The following is a 27,834-nucleotide window of genomic DNA, read 5'->3' as shown; positions in this document are numbered from 1 at the left end:
GTTACACTGAGAAAACAAATGTCCTTGTGATTACCACACACTTCTTTTTCCCTTTTTCCTTTATACAAGGGAATAATTATACCTGACTTCCAATCCTCTGGGACTCTACCTTCCTCCCAGGCCAATCTGCACATCTTCCACATCCATTCTACTACTCTCTCCCCCATGCTTCAACATTTCACCACACAATCCATCATTTCCTGGGGCTTTCCCCATTTTGACTTTTTTCATTGCTTCCACAACTTCCATCCTACTGATTTCTTCCTGTCTTCTCACCTCCCTCCTTCTCCCAGCCATTCCCCAGCCTCTTATACTCACATTTTTCGTTTTCTATCTTCAACCTTTCTTTTAAGTGATCTCTCCATCTGCTCACTTTTTCTCCCTTCTCTAATCTACCACATTTATCTTTCACTCCCAGGCTTACTTCTTTATCACCCTGTCTGACTCTCTTTGCCTCTTTTCAGAACATTTTTTTACATTCCTTTCACTTTATACTCATATTCCTTCCAAATTCCTCATCCACTCTCTTCTTACTAATCTTTTCGCCTTTCTTTTCCTCTCTACATATAACATTTTCTTCTGTCTCTCAATTTCTTCCACGCCCCTGTTTCTCATCCACTCTCTATATGCTTTCTTCTTTTGTACCGCAGCCTGTCTCACATCTTCATTCCACCATGCTGTTCCTTGCACCCCTTTTTGACTTCTCTTCACCCCACACACCACCTCACATGCTGTGCAGATTTCTTCTGTGAATATCTTGCACACAACTTCCACATCCCCCATCTACTCCAATCCATATTTACCCAGTTGCTCCTCCACTTCTCTCTTATAGTCTGCCATTTTCTCATACTCTTGTAACCTTTCCACTCTCCTCGTATATTCTATTTCCTCCCATCCTTTCCTTCTTCTGTTTCTCTAGTTCGCTTGAACGGTCAGAAAGTCCTCTCCTCCAACCTCTGTATGCACTTGCATCCATTACACACCTTCGCATCCTTTCATCCACACACACATAATCAATCATTGCCTTCCGTTCATTCAGTTCACCACCTGCTCTTCTCAACACTCGCCATGTATACCTATGGATCATTTTGTGCCTGAAGAGGTTATTGACTATCACCAACCTCCTCCCGGCACAAATGTCCACTAAAGCAGCACTGCCATTCTCATCCATCTCAGCAGGCACACCCCACTCACCAACTACTCCATCCACCTTTACATTCTCTACTTTACCATTCATATCACCAATCAAAAACACTCACTCATTCCTTTCAAACTTTTCCATGCACGCTTCCACATTTGTCCAGAACTCTTCTACCACTCTGCTTGCGTGATCTTGTGTTGCCCATACAAGCACACAATTGCCCGCATTTGTTTTCCAACATTCAATATTACCCACACATTCCTTGAGCCAACTGTTCCATACTCTCTTTTATTCTCCTTCCATCTGTTACTTACAACAATACACACTCCTTTTGCCCTCTCAATCTCACTATTCCCACAATAGACCCCATCCATACTCCCATTCTCTAACACTCTCACCTCTCCGTTTTGTTTCAGTTAATCCCCGTGCATCCTCAAGCTCCTGGACAGTCTCTCTCTCTTTCACCTCATCATTTGCATCCCTTACATTTCAGGTCGTCATCCGTATCATGTTCTTTCTTCGGTCCTTAGTTGTCACCTTTTGGTCAGTCCTGGTCAGAGGCTTCTTGTTCGTATTTTTAGTTGTTTTCTCGGGAGGGGCACTAACGCTCCACCAACCCACTTGTCACGTAGGGAACACGTGTTGGCTGGTTATAAGGTTACCATCCAGTGTTGTAAATGCTTTCCTAGTTTACAGGAAATCATTTGGCATGCCACTCAGTGAAGAGCTACCCTAAGAACAGAGTACCATTATACTCTAAGTGGGTGGATGGTGGAGCGAAATTGTCCAGGTGCGTGAGGATGCAATAGTGGACATATGTGGATTAACTGAGACTAAATGAAGAGGTGAGTATGAGAGAGTGGAAATAGAGATTGGGTATATGTGCAGGGGTAGGTGAAAATGAGAGGGCAAAAGAGGGCATATGTTTTGTTCTGTGCAAGAGATGGAAGGAGAATACAAGAAAGTCTGGATCAGTTGGGTCAAGGATTGTGCAGTTAAAATTGAAAGGAGGAATACAGGCGTAGGTGATTGCGTGTGTATACTCGCCAATGGAAGATCGTGTGAGCAGAGTGAAAGAAGAGCTCTGGGCAAATGTGGAAGCTTGCATGGAAATGTTTGAGAGTGCTAAGAGAGAGTTTTTTATTGAAAATATGAATGGAAATGTAGAGAGTGTGAAGGTGGATGGAGTAGTTGGTGAGTGGGATGTGCCTGCAGAAGTGGAAAAGAATGGTAGCACTGTGGTGGACATCTGTGTGGGGAGGAGGTTGGTGATAGCCAATACCCACTTTAGGCACAAATTGATCCACAGGTATAGTATACATGGTGAGTGACGAGAAGGGTGCTGCATCTCCACATGAATGGTCTGCAGTCTACAACTGCTGTTATTATCATAGCATCATTTATCTGTTAATACCCCTGTGAAGAATTCATGAATGACAGCCTATTTTTAGGATGCCCAGTAGGCATAGTGGGATAATGGCATCTTCTAGACCTGCGTTAGTGAGTACAGTAAAACCTCACTACAATGGACTTCAGTAAACCAGAAATCGCGTCTGTTGGAGTCGAGGAGCCAACCGGACAAAATTTTTATACTGTATGTTGGGAAACTCGGATAAAGCAAGATGTGGTCCGGCCTGCCTGACCTTAGTCCAAAGTGGCCGTATTGCCTGCACAGTTTGTGTGTTTGTCGGTTGGTGGCGGGCTGGCGGCGTCATTATTGCCCCTCTGCACTCTGCCTCAGTGTGACCCATATCAATAGGAGCGTTCACGTTGAGTGGAAAATCTGCCAGACACCACCAGAAACTATGTCTCATTTTTGTTTTGATGGGCTACGGGAGTCTTAGTTAAACTTCAGTGTTCTTTTTCTGATCGATATTTACAATACAGTATTGGTTAACCAAGTACTGTACCTCTAAAAAAATGTAAATTACTCTTACTTGTGCTATTTAACCCAAAATATCACTTAAAAATTCGTATATTTATATATTCTTCCCTAAGAAGGTTAGAACAGTATCTGTCAATAAGACTGTTTTTGGATTGTGAGAAGCAAAAAAGGCGTATGAATAATGACGTTCGTATATAATCTGACTTGTACAAAAAATGGCAAATATGGTCTATCCATACTTTAATATTTATTAGACTCTAAAATGTTACGGCGTATCGAAGCATAGTGCTGCCAGACATATGAAGCAAGCCAGCTGGTGGAGTAGGTCACAGAGTGAGTAAAGACACAACTGTTTTGGTTTGCTTCGAAAACTTGTTGTACCGGACGCAGCAACAAAATATCGACATGCTTTCTTGAAGTGAATTAAGTTTTATTCTTACTCACAGGGAGTTTAATATGTTAGTATGAATTATAATCAACTATTATTGTTGGTTAAAGATATACATATATATTTCTATGCAAGGAACAGCATTGTGGACTGAAGAGGTGAGACAGGCTGTGGCACAAAAGAAGAAAGCATACAATGAATGGATGAGAAATAGGGGCGTGGAAGAAGTTGAGAGGCGGAAGAGAGAGTTATATGTAGAAAGAAAGAGAGAGGTGAAAAGATTAGTAAGAGAGAGTAAGAAGAGAGTGGATGAGGAATTTGGAAGGAATTTGAGTGTAAAGTGGAGGGACTGTAAGAAAATGTTCTGGAAAGAGGTGAAAAGAGTAAGACAGGGTGGAAGTGAAGTTAGCAGGGGAGTGAAAGATAAAAATGGTAGATTACTAGTGGAGAATGGAGAAAAAGTGAGCAGATGGAGAGAACACTTTAAGGAATTGTTGAACATAGAGGATGGATGTAATGCGAGTATAAGTGGCTGGGGAATGGCTGGGAGAAGGAGGGAGGTGAGAAGACAGGAAGAAATCAGTAGGATAGAAGTTGTGGAAGCAATGAAGAAAGTTAAATTGGGGAAAGCCCCAGGAATTGATGGAGTGTGTGGTGAAATGCTGAAGCATGGGGGAGAGATAGTAGTAGAATGGATGTGGAAGATGTGCGGATTGGCCTGGGAGGAAGGTAGAGTCCCAGAGGATTGGAAGTCAGGTATAATTATTCCCTTGTACAAAGGAAAAGGGGAAAAAGAAGTGCGTGGTAATCATAGGGGCATTTGTCTTCTTAGTATAATAGGAAAAGTGTATGGTAGGATACTTATTGACAGAGTTAGAGAAAGAACAGAGGAATTAGTTAGAGAAGAACAGGGAGGCTTTAGGAAGGGAAGAGGTTGTGTAGATCAGATATTCATTCTTAGATCTTTGTGGAAAAGTTTCTAGAGAAGGGAAAGAAGTTGTATGCAGCTTTCATGGATTTGGAGAAAGCATATGACAGGGTGGATAGACAAGGATTGTGGAAAGTATTAAGAATATATGGAGTAGATGAGAAGATGTTGAATGCAGTGAAGAGTATGTATGATGGTGCTAAGGCTTCAGTGCGTGTAGATGGTGAACTGAGTGAATTTTTCTCTTTGAAAGTTGGGTTGAAACAGGGATGTGTCATGTCTCCATGGTTGTTCAATCTGTACATCGATGGGGTAATAAAAGAGGTACAAGGTAGGGTAGTGGATGTTGGAGTGGCCCTGGTGAGAGAGGATAGTGTTTGGAAACTCCCTGTACTGTTGTTTGCAGATGATACTGTGTTGTTGAGTGAAGACGAAGGGGAGCTGAAAGGCTTGGTGGATGAGTTTGGGAGAGTGTGAAAGAAACGGAATCTGAAGGTGAATGTAGGGAAGAGTAAAGTGATGGTCTTTGAGAGAGGTGAAGTCAGTGAATGTACAGCGAGGTTGGATTGTGAGGAATTGGAAAATGTGAGTATGTTTAAGTACTTGGGTAGTGTGATGAGTAAGGATGGAGGGTTGGAGGGTGAAGTGCTTGAAAGGGTACAGCAGGGAAGAAAGGTTGCTGGTTCTTTGAAAGCAGTGATAAGAAACAGGGAAGTGAGCATGGAAGTGAAAAGTTACTACATGACAGTATTGTGATACCAACTCTAACGTATGGAAGTGAAGCTTGGATGTTGTTGGAAGGACACAAGTCAAGAGTGAGAGCACTGGAAATGAGTTATTTAAGAGGAGCCTGTGGAGTCACATGGAGAGAGAGGCTGATGAATGAGGATACAAAGGAGTGTTGTGGTGTTGATGTGGATGTGATAGGAAGCGTTATGAGGAACACACTGAGGTGGTTTGGCCATGTGGAGAGGATGGAGGGTGAAAGACTGACGAAGAGAGTGTATGTGAGTGAGGTGGAGGGGGGAAGAGGGAGGGGGAGGCCAAGGATGAGATGGAGGGATGGGGTGGAGAGGTATATGAGAGAGGGGGGTGTGAGTTGGGAGCAGAGCAGTGAAATGGCGTGGGACAGGGTGACGTGGAGGCAATTTGTTTGTGGCCACCCCAAACGGGATTGAGGCGTCTGGCAATAGATAGATAGATAGATAGATAGATAGATATTTTTTCACACCCCATTGACAAAGAACGTGTTTATAGAGAAGAAATAGAATATATACATATTTTTACAATATATAAGATGCATGAAAAAGGCCATTCAATCATTGCCTGACATGTGATTTTTTTTCTGTCCGAAAAATTAAAATACCTGTGATATCTGGCATTTCTCCAGTTGCACGAACGCTCCTATTCCCCTGAAGGTCTTGATACACTGCTTAAGGATGATGAGTGATAAGGGAAATATACAGACAAAGTAAACCTCTTTGATTTGTAAGATAGTAAACAATAAGGTGTTTAAAGTGTACAGTACAGTATTTGAAAAGTGTTTAAAATTGAGTTGTAACATTAAAGTACAGTATTTTCTGAATGCTGAAAAATAAGAAAAGTGGTACTTGGGTCGTGTGATGAGTAAGGATGGAGGTTTGGAGGGTGAAGTGCTTGAAAGGGTACAGCAAGGAAGAAAGGTTGCTGGTTCTTTGAAAGCAGTGATAAGAAACAGGGAAGTGAGCATGGAAGTGAAAAAGTTACTACATGACAGTATTGTGATACCAACTCTAACGTATGGAAGTGAAGCTTGGACGTTGTTGGAGGGGCACAAGTCAAGAGTGAGAGCTGTGGAAATGAGTTATTTAAGAGGACCCTGTGGAGTCACTTGGAGAGACAGGCTGACAAATGAGGATATAAAGGAGCGTTGTGGTGTGGATGTGGATGTGATAGGAAGCGTTAAGAGGAATACACTGAGGTGTTGGCCATGTGGAGAGGATGGAGGGTGAAAGACTGATGAAGAGAGTGTATGTGAGTGAGGTGGAGGGGGGGGGAGGGGGAGGCCGAGGATGAGATGGAGGGATGGGGTGGAGAGGTATATGAGAGACGTGGGTGTGAGTTGGGAGCAGGGGAGTGAAATGGCGGGGGACAGGGCAACGTGAAGGCAATTTGTTTGTGGCCACCCCGAACGGGATTGAGGCGTCTGGCAATAGATAGATAGATAGATAGTCTACATTAATATTAGTATTAGTATTAATATTAACATAAATTCAGGACACCCATCATTAATCATACATTACACGGCATGCAAGGTACAGGCTACTCCAGTTCCTGTCCATGATGCAGCTCCTGTCAGTGAAGACAATCAGGAGGATGATTCAATGTTCTTTGACGATGATCCTGAAGATAATGGGTAATGATTTTGAAGGATTTGCTCTGAGGCGTCCTTCACCAGGTGCTGAATGATGATAAACTATCGGCAAGGTGGGGGAAGAGTCAAGTGAGTCGGAATGGTTATGTAAGAATTTCATTTTTTATTTTGAGTTTTATTGTGTCCAGTCCTTGCTTAAATTTTACAGTGTTATGCAGTAAATTATTTATAGTGGCATTTGAGAAAAGTTAAGAAACAAATGTGATATTGCCACCAGTTAGAAGGAACTGGTGTGGTGAAGCAGATGGTGGCTATGATGCTTTTCATGTATGAAAACATCTTTTGTGTGTGTGTTATATACCGTATACATGTTGTGTAGCAGACTGCTTATAGTATTATATGAGAGAGTAACTTAGACTAAAAGGTAACTGTGAGTGGATTACTGTCACGAGTCAGAAGGAACACGGCTGTTTACATGTACTGTAAACAAATATTGCCAGTTCAGCAAAAATCAAGTTCGGCGTGGTATGACCAGAATAAAGCAAATGCTAATCTCAGCTACCCACTGTATATATATTATACCATTTTATTATTGTAGTGAATGTATAATACAGTACAGTCCTGCAATGGTAGTGAAAACAGTTGGTGATGCCATGGTGAAAAATCATTGGACTGATCCAGACTAATGTCTGATATATTGGAAAAAGTCAGGTTTAGCAGGAGGAAGTCCAGGTGTCGCATTTATTGGAGTTTCGCCTTTTTCAGAATGGCTTGGGCCCCAATTAGTCCATTGTAGTAAGGTTTTACTGAACTTTCTATTCTAGGTGTGCATCAGCAGGGCTAATTAAGGTTCTCCAATATTTATATTTTTGTTTTCAGATTCATACCTGTTCATAGAACTTCTGGAGCTTGTGGATCTGAACCTTCATGCCATGGGAGATTCTGGTGGCTGCCCCAGGTTCCACTTCATGCCCAGATTTGTTAGGAAACTTCCAGGTCAGTAGATATTTTTATAGCACATAATTAGTTTTATATAACAATACACTAAATATTGTACATCCAGAAGCATTAGACAGATGTAGGAGGCTCAGGGCCCTAATATGGTGCCGCACAAAAATCACTAAAGTTTTTGTGTGTGAAGCAGGAGCTTCTAGGACCTAATACTGTATGGGGTTTTGTTAACCTGTACTGCACTGGACAAAAAAAAAAAAAATCCATCCATCCATCATCCAATCCTACGTTGCCCCATGAGGAGCATAGGAGCCTGGGGCTTGGCAAGTTGGTCATGACATTTAAGATGAGAGTGACCAGTCTCACTCATCCCTGAGTGGCATTACTTCTTCTTCTTCTCGTCAGCTTTATGTACCCATCTTATATGGGGTCGCTGTTCTTGATGAGCCTCTTCCGCCTGCTTGTATCACCTGCCATGTTGGTATCCAGACCCTTCTCTCTCATATCCGCCACTATGCAATCTTTTCACCTTATCTCGGGTCTTCCTCTCCTCCTCCTTCCCTTTACTTCCATATCCAGTGCTCTCCTCTTGTCACTTTGTCCATCGCTCCTCATGACATGCCCGTACCATCTAAGTCTTGCCTCTTGTGTCTTCTTCGAAACCTCCACCACCATCATTGTTCCTCTGATCCATGCATTGCTGATTCTGTCCTCCCTTGTCACGCCACACATCCATCGCAACATCCTCATTTCCGCTACTTCCATCCTCCTCTCGTTTACTTTCTTCACAGGTAGTGCCTCCGCCCTGTACAGTAATCCCGCATATTTCGCGGTAGTTACGTTCTTGGAACCCCCGCGAAAAGTCAATTCCGCGAATACTCTATTAACAATTGAAAACTTGCACTTGTGTCCACCATGCTGCCCATCACACAGTCCATGTCCATACTGATTGCGAGACAATTCGCCGTCAGACAATTCCCCGTCAAAACATGGACGATTCCCCTTCAGAACAATTCGCACCCTGGACGATTCCCCGCCATTCTATAAATATACTAATCAATACTTTCATCAATATACTTATTATTAATTAATCAATACTTTAATAACTATATTTCAGGGGGATCCAGCAAAGTCTGTGTTCAGTAGCGTAGGTTCTGGATATTATTTATTAGTTGCACCTTTAGTCAATAATTAACTTGTTTCTTCCTGGCTGTAGTCGCCTTTGAATTATATTCTAGCGTCACCCATAGCTATCTTCATTAATGAAGGCAAATTGTTTTGTGTTTGTTGTGACTGCGAATTGTCCCGAAACCTCCATACTCATCCCAAAATACCTTCTTACAAGATTGAAAGCACATACTCCATTATGAAGGAAAAACGTAAACACCGTACTGTAATACACAATTATCTACACATTTATTAACAAAACAGTACAAAATAAAAAGATGCATTAACTGGTGATAGCAAACACTCGCACGATCGTTTCTTAGCTTGTCCAGTAACACAATTTTCTCTGCTAAGGTCATAACTTGATCGTTTTGTCACTTTGGAGTTCTTACTAATTGTATTATTAGCCTTTGGTGAGGCTGGCTTACGTCCTGGGACCATGTGGAAAGCAAGTGGGAGGCAAGAGCCTCATATCATAGTGTGGTTACAACCACAACAGCCACTTAAGGCAGTCAGGCGTGGACTGAAGAATGCGAGGCAGAGAGCAGTGTTGCCATATCCAAACAACGAAATTATGCTAGGGCAATGAAAAAATTATGCTAGATTGAGCATATTTGTTCCAAGTAAAAAATGAATTATGCTAACTTGAAGCTAAATGATAAAATTCTATACATATTCGTGCAACATATTAATTATATATTGTTTACTATGAAAATATTAAAATGAACCTACATACAGTAAGAGGATAAATATCGGTATCTACCCATACTGCTTTTTCCCACGAAACTTACGTTTTTCTGATGGATTTTGATGTGATTCATTCGATTTTGAGCATCATTTCCGTCGGAAATAACCAGATTTTGAGATATGACCCCCCCCCATCCCCCTGAAATAATGAGGGATCTTTGGGGAATCGGGGGTTATAGGGAGGGGGGGAAACAGAAAATGGTCATTTCCGACTGAAATGAAGCTGAAAATCGAATGAATCATACCAAAATCCATCGGAAAAACCTAGGTTTCGTGGGTAAAGTATAAAGCTCAAACTTATCCTAACCTAACCGAACCAAACCGAACCTAACCTAAAACCTAACCTAATCCAACCTAACCTAACCTAACCTAATCCAACCTAACCTAACCTAACCTAATCCAACCTAACCTAACCTAACCTAATCCAACCCAACCAAGCCCAAACTGAAAGTAACCAACTATTCAAACATCTTCTTACCTTATTCGTCTCTCTCTCTCTCTCTCTCTCTCTCTGATTTGTAGCTTTTATAAAATTATTCTAAAAATATTCCATTCCATTCTAAATTATGCTAGAATGATTCTAAAACTTCTAATATGCTAAAAAATATTCCAGACTCGAAAATTTGATCAAAATTATGCTAAAAGAATAAAATTATGCTAGATATGGTAACACTGGCAGAGGGGCCACGGGAAAGGGACAGAGGGTGGCGTGAGTTTACTGCGCTACAATTGGAAGCTGCGGGAATTTCATTTTTTTTTTTTTTTCTGTATATTCAAGGATATTTATGTTGAACTTATTAATGCTAAGAAAATCCGCGAGAGGGCAAAACCGTAGACAAAAAATCCGCAAAAAATGCGGGATTACTGTACATCATTGCTGGTCCTACCATAGTTTTGTACACCTTCCCCTTTAATTTCACTGGCATTCTCCTGTCGCACAATACTCCTGATATGTCTCGCCAACTTCTCCATCCTGCTTGGATATCTTCCGATTATTTCCTTATCTTCACTACCGCCTGCTGATAGGGTGGATCCCAGGTATTTAAATGCATCCACCCCCTTCAGCTCCACACCATCCAGCCTAATACTTTCGCGTCTCTTGTGCATCTGCTCTGTACACATCATATATTCTGTGTTTGTTCTTCTTTTTTTCATTCCTCTACTCTCCAGTGCTAATCTCCACTCATCCAGTCTGCGCTCTATCCCTTCTTTTGACTCACTCACCAAAGCCACATCATCGGCATTATGTGAGCAGTAATCCCAACCACCCCTTGGATATAAACCTTCACTGGATCAGTCTGATTGGAGTGCTGTAATTACCCACTAAACCACCAGGTGCCAAAATTTGGTTATATGGTTACCACCTAGCACAGTAAATGGTTTCCTGGTGTACTGGAAACCATTTGTCCTGTCACTCAGTGTAGAGTCACCCACAGGCAGAAGTAAGAGGAAAGAATGAAGGAAAGAAAGACAGAAGAGGGAGTGTAAGGTCACCTGTAGGCAGAAGGACGAGGAAAGAACGTAGGTCACCTGTAGGCAGAAGGACGAGGAAAGAACGAAGGAATGAAAGAGAGTGGAGGATGGAAGAAAAAAAAAAGATACCCCTTTATTCCAGCCAGTTTTAGATTTTTTCTTTCTTTTTCTGGCTAAATGGGTTTAATACATCACTGTAAGACCCCTGACACTAATAAAAGTCATCACCAGAACCAGAAAGTTGGTTGAATTGAGTCAGGTTGGTGCCACTCGACCTCTGAAATCTTCAAGGTTACTGAGAGAGCAGAGCAGCTGTGAGCCTGTGAAGACTGTCGGCTGCTCCCGCGCTTCTAAATCAGTATTTTAAGTGTGGCGGAGAAATATCTGAAGTTAGCAAGATATGTTATTACCGTCCATTTTACTTGGGTTGCTTGCAATGATGTGGATGTGATAGGAAGTGTTATGAGGAACACACTGAGGTGGTTTGGCCATGTGGAGAGGATGGAGGGTGAAAGACTGACGAAGAGAGTGTATGTGAGTGAGGTGGAGGGGGGAAGAGGGAGGGGGAGGCCGAGGGTGAGATGGAGGGATGGGGTGGAGAGGTATATGAGTTGGGAGCAGGGCAGTGAAATGGCGGGGGACAGGGCGACTTGGAGGCGATTTGTTTGTGGCCACCCCAAACGGGATTGAGGCGTCTGGCAATAGATAGTTAGATAGATAGCTTGCAATGACTTCTCAGTGCTGCAGAACGTAGACCAACATCGCCAGCATGGGGACATACAGGCAAATCCTGGTTTAATGATGCAGTTGGTTAAGTAAAAACCCATCACTAGGCAGGGTATCGTAAATTGGGGACGATTTAACATGTAAAGTGTAGGGCTGCGTTTTTTAGCCTTGAGTTTCCTCCCCAACCAAGCCCTAAACCCTTCAAATTAGACCAAAAAAAAATTTTAAAGCCAATCAAAATGGTCTAACAGCTGTAAAAGAAGCTAACCTAGGCCTAACACCTGTATATAACTCACTAAAACCAACAAATAATATCGGAAAATAAAAAAAATAGGCCAAAATATCAAACACCTCTCATCACTTCTTGTAAATCCATGTCCGGTCCTGGTCGTCATCCTACCTATCACCCCCGAGGCTAGGGGACATGTGGTGCTCCCTAGCACTCACTCATCCTCCTCAAAGCCCTCAAACCCCATCGTTAAACTGGGGCTTAGCCATCATTAGGCGGGGTAGGGTGGTTTTTCTACCTCCATTACTAATCCAGGGTATCGCATGTAGGGGTATCGTAAATTGGGGTTTTGCCCATAGTGTATATCTGCTTCCCTAACACGGTATAAGTCAAAGTCACGTATGTCTGTGAGAGTGAAGCACCACATTTAAGAAAAAAAAAGATGAATGTCAGATGGACAGGGATGCTCCTGGATATGCTCCTGCATCTAAATAAAAATAAAGTCATAAGAGTGAAGCATCTTATTTTCATAATAAAATGAGTGAGTGGAAGATGGACAGAGCCACTTGTGGAGGTGCTCCCACATCTAAAAATGAAGTAAACAAAGCTCTCAGTCAGTAACTCTCTACTTGTGACAAAATTAGTACTTCGTATACCTGCAGTAAAAAAGTACCTTTTCACTCAGCACTATAGTCGCAGCGCTCAACTCTGAGGGTGTTATTATCGTGCCCTGGCAACCTACCATTCAAAAGTGCATCTGATTTCATGTATAATATGAGATGTATTTAATTTGTGTATAATATGTTTGTGTATAATAATAATCCTTTATATTCATGCATAATAATATGATTCGTTTATAATATGATACGAAATCGGACGCACTTTTGAATGGTAGGTTGCCAGGGTACGATAATGACAACCTCTGAGTCGTGCGCTGCAACTATAGGTGTAATCTTTAAGCTACCTTGTTTAGTGAAGATCACGTACTGTAATGTGTGGTTTATGTTCAAGTAAGAAGAGTACCTTCTCAGTTATTAAAATCCCGTACTGTACATTCAAAGCAGCAATTATGGATTGAAGTTGAGCCTACTGTGGTGCCCCTGCTAACTGGGTGAAAAGATGCAAATCTGGCATCTGCCGAGGAATGAAGCCTACATTTTTCCTCACACCTTTCTACCACAAGGGAACATTGGTTTGCTGCATGGGATGGCCCTACAGGAGCAGTTGCTTGCCTGCTGTTGATGGGTGCCATCAGCCAGGCAAACTGTTGATCAACAACAACAACTTTGTGTGAAAATACGGTATTAAATACTTATGTGAGCGGCTCTGTCTATATTTATTAAGTGTATACTGTAAGTGTTTTATTCTGGAAACTGCAGTTTGGGGAAAAATTTGCCATGTCCTGGGTGTGCATTTTTTTTATTATCTTCTCTAACTGATTTTATGGTCATTTTGGCTCATAGATAATTGATGATGCGCATATGTATCAGTTATTAGGTTAATACAGAATACCACCTTTTAGGGTAATATATGCCATAGTTTATCCACTGTAGTGTCCTGAAGTTACACATTAAAATATATATAGCAGTATATACTTTCTCTCAGTCGAAGACCAGGTCTGTGGGTATGGGAGGGAAGAAGGCATGCAGAAATAGGGTACAGTCCATCCCCCTAGTCCACGAGTTCAGAGTACCGATCCTCATTGTACACAAGGACCTATTTTTTTTAAATTTTAGTGTATTTTTTAATAGTATGCGAATTAACCTCATTGTAAGCGAGACGGGCAGTGAAGAGTGGACCAAATCTGGGGTTACCCCGAGTACGCGACATTGCCACCCTAAGAAGTGAAAACGGTTTCCTACAGTCGTTCTGTTTTATGAAGGCAGTTTGGGTGGGGCACTCTGGGACCTCACTCTGTTAGCTCTGTTGCCACATCGTCGCCACAAACGTGCTTTCTCCCTCTCTCATTTATATTAACTACTACTAATTTTCTTTTCTTTATTTTTTCTCTTGTTTTCGACTTTTTTCCACACCACTCCTGAGGTAGAAGTCTATAGGTGCATTTTTTTTTTTTTTTTTTTTTTTTTTTTTTTTAAAGCATCCATGGCGGGAGACTGACCGAGTATGTCCCGCTCACGCAGGGCTATCCCTCGTGTCACCACCTGACAACGTTGCAAAAGCAGCACTGACAAGTCTTATAAGATTTATCCTATGCTATAGCTTTTTTATTGAATTACATCTATACAATGTTTAAAATTCACTTATAAGTAGTTACTAGCTTAAAATAGGAGAGTGAGAAAGAGAGAGAGAGAGAGGTGAGCACAAATAATTCCACGTGTGTCGGCGGCGATGTGACAACAGAGGTAACAGTGTGAGGTCCCAGATCGTCGCACCCAAACTGCCTTCATAAAATAGAACGACTGTAAGCTCTGCCAACCTTGTGACGTCAGTGATGCGCACTTGTCATGTGATGGCCCAAAAGCGCTGCTTGGAGGGTTGTGAGAGAGGCTTAGCAGAGGAAACACACGCACAGAGGGAACACTCGCTGTTCCAGCAACATTCTCGTTTACTATGAGGATATTGTTTTGCGAGCCAGGATGTCTGCCCTGTCCTCGAGAAGGAAGAAGTGCATCACCTATACCATGAAGATGGAAGTCATTCAGAAGAAAGAGAGTGGGAGGGGTAACACTGCTATTGGGAAGGAACTCGGCTGGGCAGAATCAACATTGGGAACAATATGGGCAAACAAGGAAGCTATAAAGAAGACTGTCAAGATGTATGGGACGGCGGCACTGAACGGGAGAAGCAGGCTAACCAACTGGGCAATATTTCTCATGGAGCGGTACCTAGCAACATACATCCTGAGGAAGCAGAAGGAAGGAATTCCACTGAACGGGCACTACATCAGGGACCAGGCCAAGATTTCTACAAAGCTGCATCTGTGAAGCTGGGTGTCACAAAACCCTTTAAAGCCTCTGTGGGATGGTTATGCCAGTTCTTGAAGAGGAAGGAGCTACGTCACATTTGCCTCACCGGCGAGCGTGCATCTGCAGATGAAATGGCAGCTAGGGACTATCCTGCCATCCTGAAGGGGATAATCGACGAGGGTGGCTACAGCAAGCACCAAATTTACAACATAGATGAAACGGCCCTATACTACAAGGCTATGCTGAAGTCTACTTATATCAGTAAGCAACAGCGCCAGGCCTGGGGGAGAAAAGTGGATAAGAGCAGGATAACGGTCATGCTCTCCGTGAACTTAGGCTTACACAAGATGCAGCCTGTTGTGGTTCGTACCGCAGCACACCCCAGATGTTACAAGAATCTTTGCTGCATGGATGATTGCGGGGTGTACTGGTATAGCAATTCCAATGGCTGGATGACGAGCAGCATCATTTCCAAGTGGTTGTTGCGGCACTTCATCCCTGATGCCAAGGCTAAATCCAAGGAGCTTGGCATCCCCTGCAAGGTGCTCCTTGTCCTCGACAATGCCCCAAGTCATCCAATGTGGCTAGACCTCAGCAAGGAATGCAAGATTGTTTGTTTTGCCACCCAGAACGACCTCTCTCATCCAACCGCTAGACCAGGAGTTAATTGCAACTGTAAAGCATCTTTACCACCAGTGCCTCTACAATCATCTCCGCAGCAAGACCAACAGCTTCGAGGAACTGCAGGCAATTCTTGACTTGGACACAGCTGGAAATGATGTCACAGATGCCGAGGATGGTTTGGACTTGCCACCTGCTTCACCTACTTCACCCGCAGCACCTGCACCACCAGCTTCAACCCCTAATGAGACTGTTATGGCTTTCTGGCTGTCATTCAGCCTCAGGGATGCCATCACATTCTTGTTGCCCTCTAGGGCAGATATAACCGATGCAACAATTAACCATGCTTTGCTCCTTCGTGTGCCGCACCTGTGTGAAATCGCACCAGGAAGCAGCTTTCAGTCCCTGGCTGCTGCCAAGGCAGTTACTCTCACAACTGTGCAAGCTATGCCCAGGTTTCAGGCCGTCATGCTGGAGGAATCAGGGGCTTACATTCAGCAGCAGTGGAGCAGGAACCCCAGGAAGTCGTGCAGCGAGTGGACGAGGCTGACACAGAGCAGGAGATCGCAGCAGAAAAGCCAGCAACACCAGTAATGGAGAGTGAAGATTTGTCCATGATGGAGATCAGCCGGGTACTGTGTGCCCTTGATAAATTCAGGGAAGAATTCAAGGACATCAAACGCTCTCAGTTGTGAGTGGAGGAAGTGATGACTTCACTGGACAGAACCTTCCGCTACTACACAGACAAGCACAACCAGGAAGTAAGCAGACGGAAGCAAACCCTCATCATCCATTACTTGCGGCTTGAAGAAAGTGAGGAGTCACTTTCTTCAACATCAGAAGAGCCATATCCTGAGAAGGATCAAGAGGATGATGCAATGTCTGAGGTGTCAGAAATAGACTTTGAAGGGATTTTGAACGAAGTGAGTGCATTAGGTAGTGAAAGTGTCGAAAGTGCTGGTGACGAGAGTGGTGAGGAAGGTGGTGTGGTGGGTGATGCAAGAGGTGCACGCTAGGTGCCTCATCCTGCCTCGGAGCCACTTCTTACCTCCATCAAGCCTGTTTTCTTCTTGGGTTAAGGTGAGCAGCCATATTCTTGTTGGTATAGTTAAGCCATATCCTTGTTGACTTAGTAAAGCCATAATCTTGTTGGTTTACTTTATCTTAAGTAATATGTCTTAGATAGTTCCCCTGTACAGAACAATACTTAGGCCTGAAAGGAGTCTCAAGGCTTTCCCATGAAGGGGGGTGCCGCCCATACGTAGTTTTTTCCATAAGTTCATGTATTCAGAGTACGCGAATTCCTAGTACACTCCGTCCTCTGCTGCACACATAGGCGCGTAGTAGGGAGAAGGATTGTACAATGATTCCTCGAACTTCGCAGGTTGGATGTTCCACCAAAACCTCATGAAACGTGAAACTTCGAAGTGTGAATTTAAGAATCAATGGGAAAAATAGAGGGGCGTTCCAGTGGGACATCTACCTACTCTATCAGAAAGTACTATAACACCAAAGAGGCCCTACTGAAAATTAAATGAAGAGTGTTTACTAGTGCTAAAACAGCATAACACAATGAACATGTACCTGAAAAGACATTAAAACTGTTCTAAAGAGCTGCAACACCAAAAATCCACTGAGTACCAGCAATGTTTCTGGCCAGCCCTGTACGCCTGCTTCTCCTTAGGCTGCTGCGATGGCCCTGCGCCATCCCCCTCAGCTTGTCGCTCTGTGCACTGTGCTTCACTGGTGCGCTGCATCTCTAATGTTGAAGCGCGGTCGTCCAGGTGTGGGTTGGGAAGCTATGAGCCGCGAGGCCAGCACAGCACAAAAAAAGCAATGGCGTTCAGGGAGCTCTTGCCTCTCCTGACATTGAGGGGGCTCTCCCTACGTGCTAAGGGGTCTTTGTATGCAGCGTGTGTTAGGAGTGTAATGCTGTATGGCAGTGAGACCTGGGCAGTGAAGGAGGAAGACATTCGCCGGCTCAGACGTACAGAAATGACATTGATTAGGTGGATGTGCAGTGCGTCCCTGCGTCCAAGGCCTGGAGGGGCTGGGTTTACAATGGAAGAGTTGAGAGGTAGGATGGGACTGGAGTGTATTGGTGTTGTGATGAGGAGAGGTAGATTGAGGTGGTTTGGACATGTGGAGAGGATGGGGGATGATAGTTGGGTGAGGAAGGTGAGAAGTGTTAATATTGGGGGTGGGGTTATGAGGGGTAGACCGAGAAAGACATGGGACGAGGTCATTAAGTGTGACCTTAGGGTTAAGGGACTGAACAGGGAGGCTGCAATGGATCGTGGAGCATGGAGAGCCGCCATTAGGTGACCAAGGCCGACACATGCAAGCATGTTGGAGCCTTTAAAAACGAAAACGAAAACGAAAACGTGCGGGTCTGTGGTACCGCCACTGTATCGGTAGAGGGCAGGGTGCTTGCAAGATGGTCGCCAACAAATGAGCATCGGCATGCGTCGTCTGCTGAGTGTCAGCTACCGGCTGGGGGAGTTGAAGTGCAGGGAAACTCGCAAAGTGTGAAACAACTTGGAAACTTTTTTCTAGCACAAAAAACGAGGCGTCGAAGTGAAAAACGTTAAAGTACGAGGAAATACTATATGTAAAAGTCCAGGACAATTTATGCTCTCCTTTATCCAAATTTCCCCTGTGGCAGGGGGGACACAGTCTGGCCACACTGTGGGGTAGTACTGCCACTCTGTAGCCAGATTGTGTTAGGAAGAATTCTGCCACCGTATTCCCTGCGTGCCTTAAAAGGAAACTAAAAGGGGCGGGGTGAGGGAACTAGAGACCCCCTCCTCGGTTTTTTTTACTTCCTGCAGGGAGACGGCATAGAAAGGGATACGGGATTGAGTTATCCCTGTACCCTGAAGATTGGTTCTGTGAATGTGCTTGGATGTAGTATGATTGAGGCTAAAAGGGAGGAGATTGGAAAAATGTTTGAGATGAAAGTTGGATGTGTGAGCTTTGAGTAAATCAAAGATGAAAGGTAAAGGTGAGTTTAAGTTTGGAAGTGTAAAAGGAAGGATGTCAGGTGTTGATAGAGGAAGGGTGAGAGAAGGTGTGGCCTTGTTAGTGAGCCCGGAAGTGCAGCAGTGTGTAATTGAAATGAAGGATGTGTCATCTAGGCTGATGTGGGTGAAGGCGAAATTTGAACGTCAGTTGTGGGTATTTGTGAGTGCATATGGGCCTGGTAGCGAAAAGGATGCAGAAGAGAGGGAGTCTTTCTGGAATGATGTTGATGAGTGTCTGCAGAGTTTTGGAGCGAATGTGAATGTGGTAATGATGGGAGATCTGAATGCTAGAGTGGGAAATGTAGCAGTTGAAGGTGTAGTCGGTATGCATAGTGTGCCTGGAAGAAATGAAAATAGGGAACGAATGATAGGGATGTGTGTTGTGTGAGAGATGGTGATTAGAAATACCTTGTTTGAGAAGAATGATATTTATAAGTATACATGGGTGAGACAGGAGGGTGGAAGGGTTGTTGATAGAGCATTGATGGACTATGTGGTTGTGTCCAGGAATGCAATAGGAAGATTGTTGGATGTGAGAGTTTTGAGAGGGGAGGGTGGAGGTATGTCTTACCACTACCTGGTGGAGGGAAAGTTGAGAGTAGTTAAGAGATGGGCAAAAGCTAGGAGAGTTAGGTGTTGCAGGGAGGTTTTGAAAGTGAGTTTGATAAAAGAGAGAAAATGATAGAGTATCAGGAGAAACTGAAAGATGAGTGGATCACAGAGAAAGATCAGGAGAATGGCAGTGTGGAGGAGGAACTGATGTGGTGGGGCATGCGGAAGAGGCGCGTGCTGTGAGACGAGTGGGTGGTGGTATAAGAAAGGGAAGTGAATGGTGTTGTGAGGAAGTAAGTATGGCTGTGGTTAAGAAGAGACATGCATATGAAGTATGGCTGCAGAGGAAGGATGAAGTGTCATATGAGAGGTATAAAGAAAAGAGGAATAGGGTGAGTAGGGCTGTGCGTGATGCTAAAGTGGCAGCAGATGAGAGGTGGGTAAGGCGGTTGACTGAGAATTTTCAGCAGAATAAGAAGGAGATGCAAAGGGTACGAAAGAGAGAGTCTGGGAAGGAAGAGTGAATAAATGCAGAGGATGGAAGGATGTTAATTGAAATAGATGCTGTAAGGAAGCAATGGGCAGAGTATTATGAAAGATTGCTAAATATAGAGGAGGAAAGGGAGGCTGATATTGTGGCAGATGGAAAGGTGCAGGGAATAAATGTGTTGAGAGAGTCTAATGATTCTTTGATCACGATGGAGGAAGTGCAGGAGGTAGTAAGGGAGATGAAAACAGGGAAAGCTGCAGGTATGGATGGGTATGCTGTGGAATGCCTGAAAGGCGGTGGAGCGACTGTTGTTGAGCGATTAATAAAATTGTTGAATGTGTGTTTTGTGAGCAGTATGGTGCCAGTTGACTGGGCAAGTGCTTGTGCAGTTCCATTGTATAAAGGTAAGGGTGATAAGTATGACTGTACTAGCTTTTGGGGTATAAGTCTGTTGAGTGTTGTGGGTAAGGTGATTGGCAGAGTGTTAATTAAGAGAGTTAGAGAGGGTACAGAGGGAGTGATTGGTGATGAGCAGTGTGGCTTTAGGAGAGGGAGGGGATGCGTGGATCAGGTGTTTGCTGTGAGACAGGTGTGTGAAAAGTATTTAGCAAAAGATAAGGATGTGTTTTGGGTGTTCATGGGTTTAGAGAAAACATATGTCAGAATTGACATGGAAGCTTTGTGGTCTGTTTTAAGATTGTTTGGACTTGATGGTAGGTTGCCAAAGGGAGTGAAAAGTTTTTATGCAAATATTAGAGCTTGTGTAAGAGTAGAAATACTGTGAGAGATTGGTTTCCCATGAGAGTGGGGCTGCGGCAGGGATGTGTGAGATAGCCTTGGTTGTTTAACTTGTGGATTGCGAGCCACAGCTCAGGCTGTGCTGGCCAGGCATCACCGCTAACTAGTCCACCCCTACTCAAACTTACGCATGGCACTACACAAAGACAGAGAGAGATTTTTTTCTTTTCAGCAGATGATGCCCTGGATGTTTGTCTTCAAGTTTAAGATAAACAAACAAACAAACAAAATTTTTTTTTTTTTAATCATTTTTTCACCACTCCCCAACGTAAATTTACGCATGGCCCTATGCAAAGAGGGACAGAGAGAGAGAGAGAGAGAGTGTTTTTTTCAAAAGATGATGCTGTGGATATTTATCTTCAAGTTTATAAAAAAATAATAAAAATCTTCATTTTTTGCACACCGGGGAGTGGGATAAAAAAAGGTAATTGCGCAATCCACTGGTTCATATTTATGTGGATGGTGTTGTAAGGGAGGTGAATGCAAGAGTGTTAAGTGGAGGTTTGAGTCTGGTGAATACTAATGGTAGAGAATGGAATCTGAATCAGGTGCTGTTTCCAGACGATACTGCAGTGGTGGCTAACTCAGAGGAGAGATTGAGACAGTTGGTAGAGGAGTTTGGAAGGGTGTGTGAAAGGAGGAAATTGAGAGTAAATGAGAATAAGAGTAAAGTGATGAAGTGTACGGGGTTGGTAGATGTTAAGAGGATGACTATATCTTTGAATGGTGAGTTGCTTGAGGAGGTAAAGTGTTTTAAATATTTAGGGTCGCATTGTCACGGGTTTTTAAAATAAATGCAAATATTATTTAAATGATAATGTTACTTCACGCTGGCTTGCTTCGCACGATTCTCTAAGAACAAAAATTTATAAACTTTCTCAAACAGTACACAGCAGAGACTAATTACTCAATTGCTGTTTATTAGTACTGTTAGCCTCTGGAGAAAGTTACTTCACCCCTGACAATAAATAACTAATATTATTAACGATATCAGGTTCTTGCTGATGCTTAACTCCTAGAAGGCACAACGGATTTTAAGCTTAATACAACAAGACTGGCCTAAGTACCAGTTATGAATGGCAAACGTTTATGCGAGCTAGGAGCAATAAGAGAAATAAGCTTAATTGCGGAGAAATGAAACACGAGTTTACATTACATTAAGCTCAAGAAAAAGAACTGTTAAATTTATTGATTACAAAAATACATTACATTAAGCTCAAGAAAAAGAACTGTTAAATTTATTGATTACAAAAATAAATTTAACGTTACATTTCAAAATCAAATTAATGAGATCACACTCACTCACTCACTCAAAAGCTAAATTCTTACGCCTAGGAAAAAACACCTTAACTAAACTTTAAGTCTAGGAAAACGAAAACGAAATACTGGTCAATGAATGCAGTGTATCACCAACGAAGGGTGGGAGCCTGGAGAACTGTAGTCTAGTGAGCCTGGGTGCTAGCTGACCTCTCACTGCTGGAGCACAGAACCTCACTCTGTCACAGCAGACACTTGACTGAATAAACTCGTGGGAAAAAGGGAGCGCTAGGGGCCGCATTTTTAACGGCTAGAGTGAGCGAAACGCACCCAAAACAAATCACTCAGCGGAAGCGCTAATGTCTCACACAAAGACGATCACGTATGACAATGAAAAATTGATTTGAAAAGAACTCCCGACCAAATGAGCGGTTAACTGAACGATAAACTGGGATTCCATTTGAGTTCGTGGTTTCCCACAAAAGCCAATGTCACTAGCCGACTTGTGACATTACGCCCCATGAAAATCAAATCTTTCTTTCTTCAGAAAAAAGATTTCAATATACAGTAAGGTCCCGGGTTACGTCAGTATCGACTTACGTCAATTCAAGGTTACGACAGTCGGTCCGTGAGTGGAAATTTTAAAATATAAGAAAATAAAGAAAAAATACGTAAAGAGTGGGTTTTGAAGTGTTGCTAAGTACCGCGAGATGTCTCTGGCGTTTTCCCGCCTCACTCTTGACTACCAACAATCGCTCTCAGCCTCACTGCTACCACCGCCTGATACAGTGATACCGTCATTTTCTTGTGTTTTTCGCCATCCTGATTCCAAGATGCCTAAGAGACAGCTTCCTGGTGACCATAACGACTCCAAGAAACGCAAGACCATCACATTACGTGAAAAAGTCGATATTATTAAGCGTAATGAGAAAGGAGAAAAGGCATCAGCAATCGGGCGTGCGCTTGGGATGAGCCGTACTACCGTAGCTACCATCCTCAAAGACAAGGAACGTATCTTGACTCACGTTAAAGGTGCAACTCCCATGCAATCAACTGTGATTACCAAGCAAAGATCGGGACTGTTGATTGAGATGGAACGGATGCTAATGCTGTGGATTGAGGACAATAATCAACGGTGCATGCCTCTGAGTGAACAGTTAATCTGTGAAAAAGCACGCACACTCTACCAAGACCTTAAGAAAGAAAAAAGTGAGGAAAGTGAGACCAACGAGACATTTGTGGCATCAAAAGGTTGGTTTACTCGTTTCAGGGCTCGAGCAAACCTAACCAGCAAAAGAATTTTCGGAGAAGCAGCCAGTGCAGATGACGATGCAGCAAAAACATTCGTTAAAGAGTTGGAGGAGTTGATTGAGAAGGAAGGCTACATTCCAGAACTTATATTTAATGTTGATGAAACGGGACTAAACTGGAAACGAATGCCTAACAGAACCTATATTGCTAAAGAAGAAAACCATGCCAGGTCACAAAGCATCCAAAGAGCGCCTAACGCTACTTTTGGGGGAAACTGTGCAGGCGATTTCAAGCTCAAACCGCTACTCGTGTACCACTCCGAAAATCCAAGAGCTCTTAAGGGGATCCTTAAAGCTAGCCTACCAGTTCATTGGAAAAAGTAATTTAAAGGCTTGGGTGACTAGTGCAATTTTCATTGACTGGTTTTCAAAGTGTTTCGTGCCAGAGGTTGAACGGTATTGTGCTATGAAGAATCTGCCATTCAAAGCTCTTCTCATTATTGATAATGCTCCTGGTCATCCTTCGAGCCTGACAGAGTTGCACCCTAATGTAAAAGTTGTGTTTATGCCACCAAACACAACATCAATCCTACAACCCATGGACCAAGGTGTAATAAGAGCTTTCAAGGCTTACTACCTGAGAAAAAACATTCAGACAGGCAATACGAGCAACAGAAAATGGTAAAGTAACACTCAAAGAATTCTGGAAAGATTTCAACATCTATAAGGCAGTTAAAAATATTGGAGAATGTTGGGCTGAAGTGACTGAGACAAATATGCACGGAGTGTGGAAAAAAGTGTGCCCTAACCTCGTAAATGACTTTAAAGGATTTGATGAAGACAGTATAAACGAAGTCAAGCGCAACTGTGTGAAAATTGGAAACGATTTAAATCTGGACATAGACGAGAGTGATGTACATGAACTTGTTGATTCACATGATCAAGAGCTGAGTAATGAAGACTTGCTATACCTAGGAAAGCAAATGGAAAATGATGAAAAAGTGATGAGGCAGAACCGCTAAGACAGTTTAAGATTAAGGAAATGGCAAATGCTTTCGACTTCCTAGAAAAAGCAATGGCTGCATTTGAAGATCAGGACCCAAATGCAGAGAGGTTTGCCAAAGTGTACAGGGGAATTGAGGATGCAGTGTCCTGTTATCGTCAAATCTATGACGAAAAGAAATATGCCGCCAAGCAGTCTTCAATTCTCCAGTGTTTCAAGCGAACTGAACACCGAGCCACAACTTCACCACCAGTTGCTACCTCATCCTCATCGTCAACCCCTGACTCCCTATCTTCAGCCCCTGACTCCCCTGCTTCAGCCCCGGACTCCCCTGCTTCAGCCCTGGACTCCCCTGCTCCAGTCCCTGACTCCCCTGATGCAGTGCCTTCCACATCGCAACCCCAGTAACGAGTCAAGTTGATGTCAGAAGGTATGTAGTGACACATAGTATGCATCTTTTATTACAGTACCATACAGTAATCGGTCATTTTATCACTGAAATAATTTTGCTGTCCGAGTGAGAAAAAAAAAAAAAAAGCCATCAAACTTGATGTTAGAAATGCTTACATTATCGTGCTGGTAATGATGTTATTTCATATTTTACGGCAGTAATTTACAGTAAACTTTATTGTATGATGAAGTATGAAAAGTGCTTGAATATAGGAATAAAATGTGTGTTGGCAGTGTGCACGTGTGTAAGGACGGGAGAGTGAGGGAGCGGCAGCCAGACTCAGTTGTGGGTGAGGCAGTGGTGGCGTAACTCTGCTGCCATGACGATGAGAAGTGCTGTTACCGCAGCGAGTGCGGTACTGTGACGAAGACTCTTAGCTAGTACAACTTATATTTTATTCAATAAATATCATCAGTTCAAAAGACTATGTTTCTTATACATACCTGTTATAAGATTATTACATGTATAGTATGCAATGTATGGTTGAAAAATCTGTAAGATGCATTGCGGTAAGCATAATCATACGACGTACTGTATAAAACTCGAGTTACGTTCAAAATCGGCTTACGTCATGTCTCAGGAACGGAACTCTGACGTAACCCGGGACCTTACTGTACATACATATAAATCCTAACTCAGTCACACAAGATTCACACTGTGGTGTGTGTGCTGTCCTGCTACAGGAGAAAGTTGCAGTCGCCAGTGAGCGAAAAACCTCGTATTTACGTTAATAGAGGCAAGCTTGAGGGAAAAACTCCATGACGACAGTGAAAATCCTGTACTCAGGTCAAACTGAGCGAAAGTTCGCTACATTTACACTGACAACTAATTGTTGTGTAGCGTGGTGTGTGTAATACACGGTGTAGGTGTGACAGTTGTAGTGTAACTGTACCTACGTGTAAAATGATGCGGTAAATATTAATAATATGGCGACGACGAAGGCAGAGGAGAAGAGGCGGCAGCGTGCGGCAGACGATCAGCTGGCCCGCACAGCAAAACTGCTACACTCATTGCTGTACCTGCAAAATCAATTAAGGTGGAGCATCAAAAGTGTCAATGAGACAAAAATTCTTATTACGTTACAATTACTCTCTCTGCCTAGCAGTCAGTACATGCTACAAAAGGTACGCTCTAGCTGAAAAATACGAGTGACAGCCTAAGCTTCGTACATTCGAGGTCGCCATTAATTTATTAGGTAGATTATTAACCAGGAAACGTAGTCCATGGACGCCGTTGTCTTGATGACTCGTGTAGTTTACTGGTTAAACTTAACTCTACACTTACGATTAGTGTCGGCAAGTTGAGAATCCTTATGCAAACTTGGGCTCACGTAGCCTCGAACTGCACACGGGTCCTCAACCTGTGCCTTAACCTAGTGCCTATATTAATATCGGGGAGCTGAGAATCCTTGTGCAAACTCGGGCTTCCGTAGCCTCGAGTCGCCTCTGCGGAGTTCTCTCTCGAACTTCCCCCTTAACCTACAGTACTTATATTAATATCGGGGAGCTGAGAATCCTTGTGCAAACTCGGGCTTCCATAGCCTCGAGTCGCCTCTGTGGAGTTCTCTCTCGAACTTCCCCCTTAACCTACAGTACTTATATTAATATCGGGGAGCTGAGAATCCTTGTGCAAACTCGGGCTTCCGTAGCCTCGAGTCGCCTCTGTGGAGTTCTCTCTCGAACTTCCCCCTTAACCTACAGTACTTATATTAATATCGGGGAGCTGAGAATCCTTGTGCAAACTCGGGCTTCCGTAGCCTCGAGTCGCCTCTGTGGAGTTCTCAAACTTCCCCCTTAACCTACAGTACTTATATTAATATTGGGGAGCTGAGAATCCTTGTGCAAACTCGGGCTTCCGTAGCCTCAAGTCGCCTCTGTGGAGTTCTCAAACTTCCCCCCTTAACCTACAGTACATAATATGTATGTACAGGCCCTGGACATGATGTGTCCTGTGGGGTCAATGGGTGAGACATCAGGTCTGCACCCACTTCACCACTACCCTGTCTCTCAACTGACTCAGAGATTACAGGTGTGGTTACAAATGGCACAGGAAGGACATGTCCCTGATTAGTGGTGTTACTTTGACACACACTGCAGGAACGCACAAAACTATCTATGTCTCGTCCCATCCCTGGCCAGAAAAAGTCAGCTCGGATACGGCCCTGGGTCTTCCTTTTGCCCATGTGACCTCCTGAGGCTGAACAATGACCCCATTGTAACACTGCTAGGCGGTACTTGGCGGGAACGACAAACTGCAGTCGAACCTCGCCCTCAGGTGTTCGTGACTCACAGTAGAGCCGTCCTTGTTTGCGAAGGAACTTGGTTCGACCTCCCCGTGAATACTTAATCACTCGACCCTTTTGTTTGTTCCGCACGGCAGCAAGAGTCGGGTCAGAATGTTGTTCTTGTACAACAAGTTGGCTACATATCAGATCTTGCGGCGATTCAATGGTCACTGGGGTGACACAGTCTGGAGCCTCAGCCATGTCTCGTGTTACCTCAGCAGCCGAAGTCTGAGTAGCGTCATGTTCGGTGCAACTATCCTTGACACCGAAAATATTGCCTATTATAAGGTCAAATAAAGGTTCTGCCATGACAACTGCAAGTGTCATACCAGTATAAAATGGAGATGCCACCTGGATACATGCCTCAGGGAACAATCTCACTGATCCATCAATAAAGTTTGCATGGATCTGTCGACCTGTATACTGCTCAGGCCAAACTAGACTCTGCTTGACAGAGCAACCCGAGGAACCATTGTCTCTCAGGACCTTCACAGGGATGTCTCCCACAAACCCTGGCTGAACAAGGAAGGTACTGTCACCTGTGGGAGGGCCTGTGGAGGAAGCAGCTTGCCACTCATGAGGCTGCTGCATTGATGCGGCAAACATTGTGCCTTGAGAATTCTATACTTGAGGGGTCGTACTCACTGCCTGGGAAGATGGAACATTGGCCATCTGTGGAGGGAGGTTCACTGTCACTGTGGGACTAGTGAACTGTGGGGGAGTACCCATACTGGTAGGGACATGACCACCGTGCTGCTGCTGAGGAATGAAGGCTGCGTTCGCTTCCTGCCTCTTTTGAGCTGGTGGTGAAAAAGTTTGTCCCGACGGTCGGTTGCGTGGTTGATACTGCTGCTGGTTAGGGTACTTGTTGTACCTCTTCCACTCAGGTTTCTGAGTGTTTTGCCCCTGGTCCTTCCACTGCGGTTTTGGACCTTGGCCATTATTCTGAGAATGGCCTTGTTGCTGGGGTTCAATCTGAGACGATTTCCCAGACTTATCAGGTTTTCTGTTCCAGGTATGCTGCTTGCGAGTTTGATACCCGTATGCAGTAAAGAATGCGTCAGCCTTTTCTGCCATTTGGGTGGCATCTTTCACCTGGCAGATCTTAAGCTGTGCTATGAGCTCAGCAGGCCATGACCTCTCTAGCTGTGTACGCAGCATAAGGTCAATTATCCCCTCATGCGTGGAAG

The 27,834-nt window shown here is 43.6% G+C and overlaps 1 protein-coding gene across 1 annotated transcript in view; it reads left to right on the top strand.

Annotated features, from left to right (window-relative positions):
• Positions 1–27,834, top strand: part of drosha (ribonuclease 3 drosha) — a 575,197-nt gene that overhangs the window by 203,683 nt on the left and 343,680 nt on the right. The window contains exon 9 of the mRNA XM_080286434.1: positions 7,575–7,691. Coding sequence (XP_080142560.1) covers positions 7,575–7,691 — 117 coding nt within the window. The remainder of the gene's footprint in view (positions 1–7,574; positions 7,692–27,834) is intronic.

The sequence above is a fragment of the Coenobita brevimanus genome, chromosome 111 (genome assembly GCF_032717465.1).
Source record: "Coenobita brevimanus isolate Jiangsu-jjx chromosome 111, ASM3271746v2, whole genome shotgun sequence".
Classification (NCBI taxonomy): domain Eukaryota; kingdom Metazoa; phylum Arthropoda; class Malacostraca; order Decapoda; family Coenobitidae; genus Coenobita; species Coenobita brevimanus.
The sequence above is the reverse complement of the archived record's forward strand: the minus strand, read 5'-3'. Positions and strand labels throughout refer to the sequence as shown.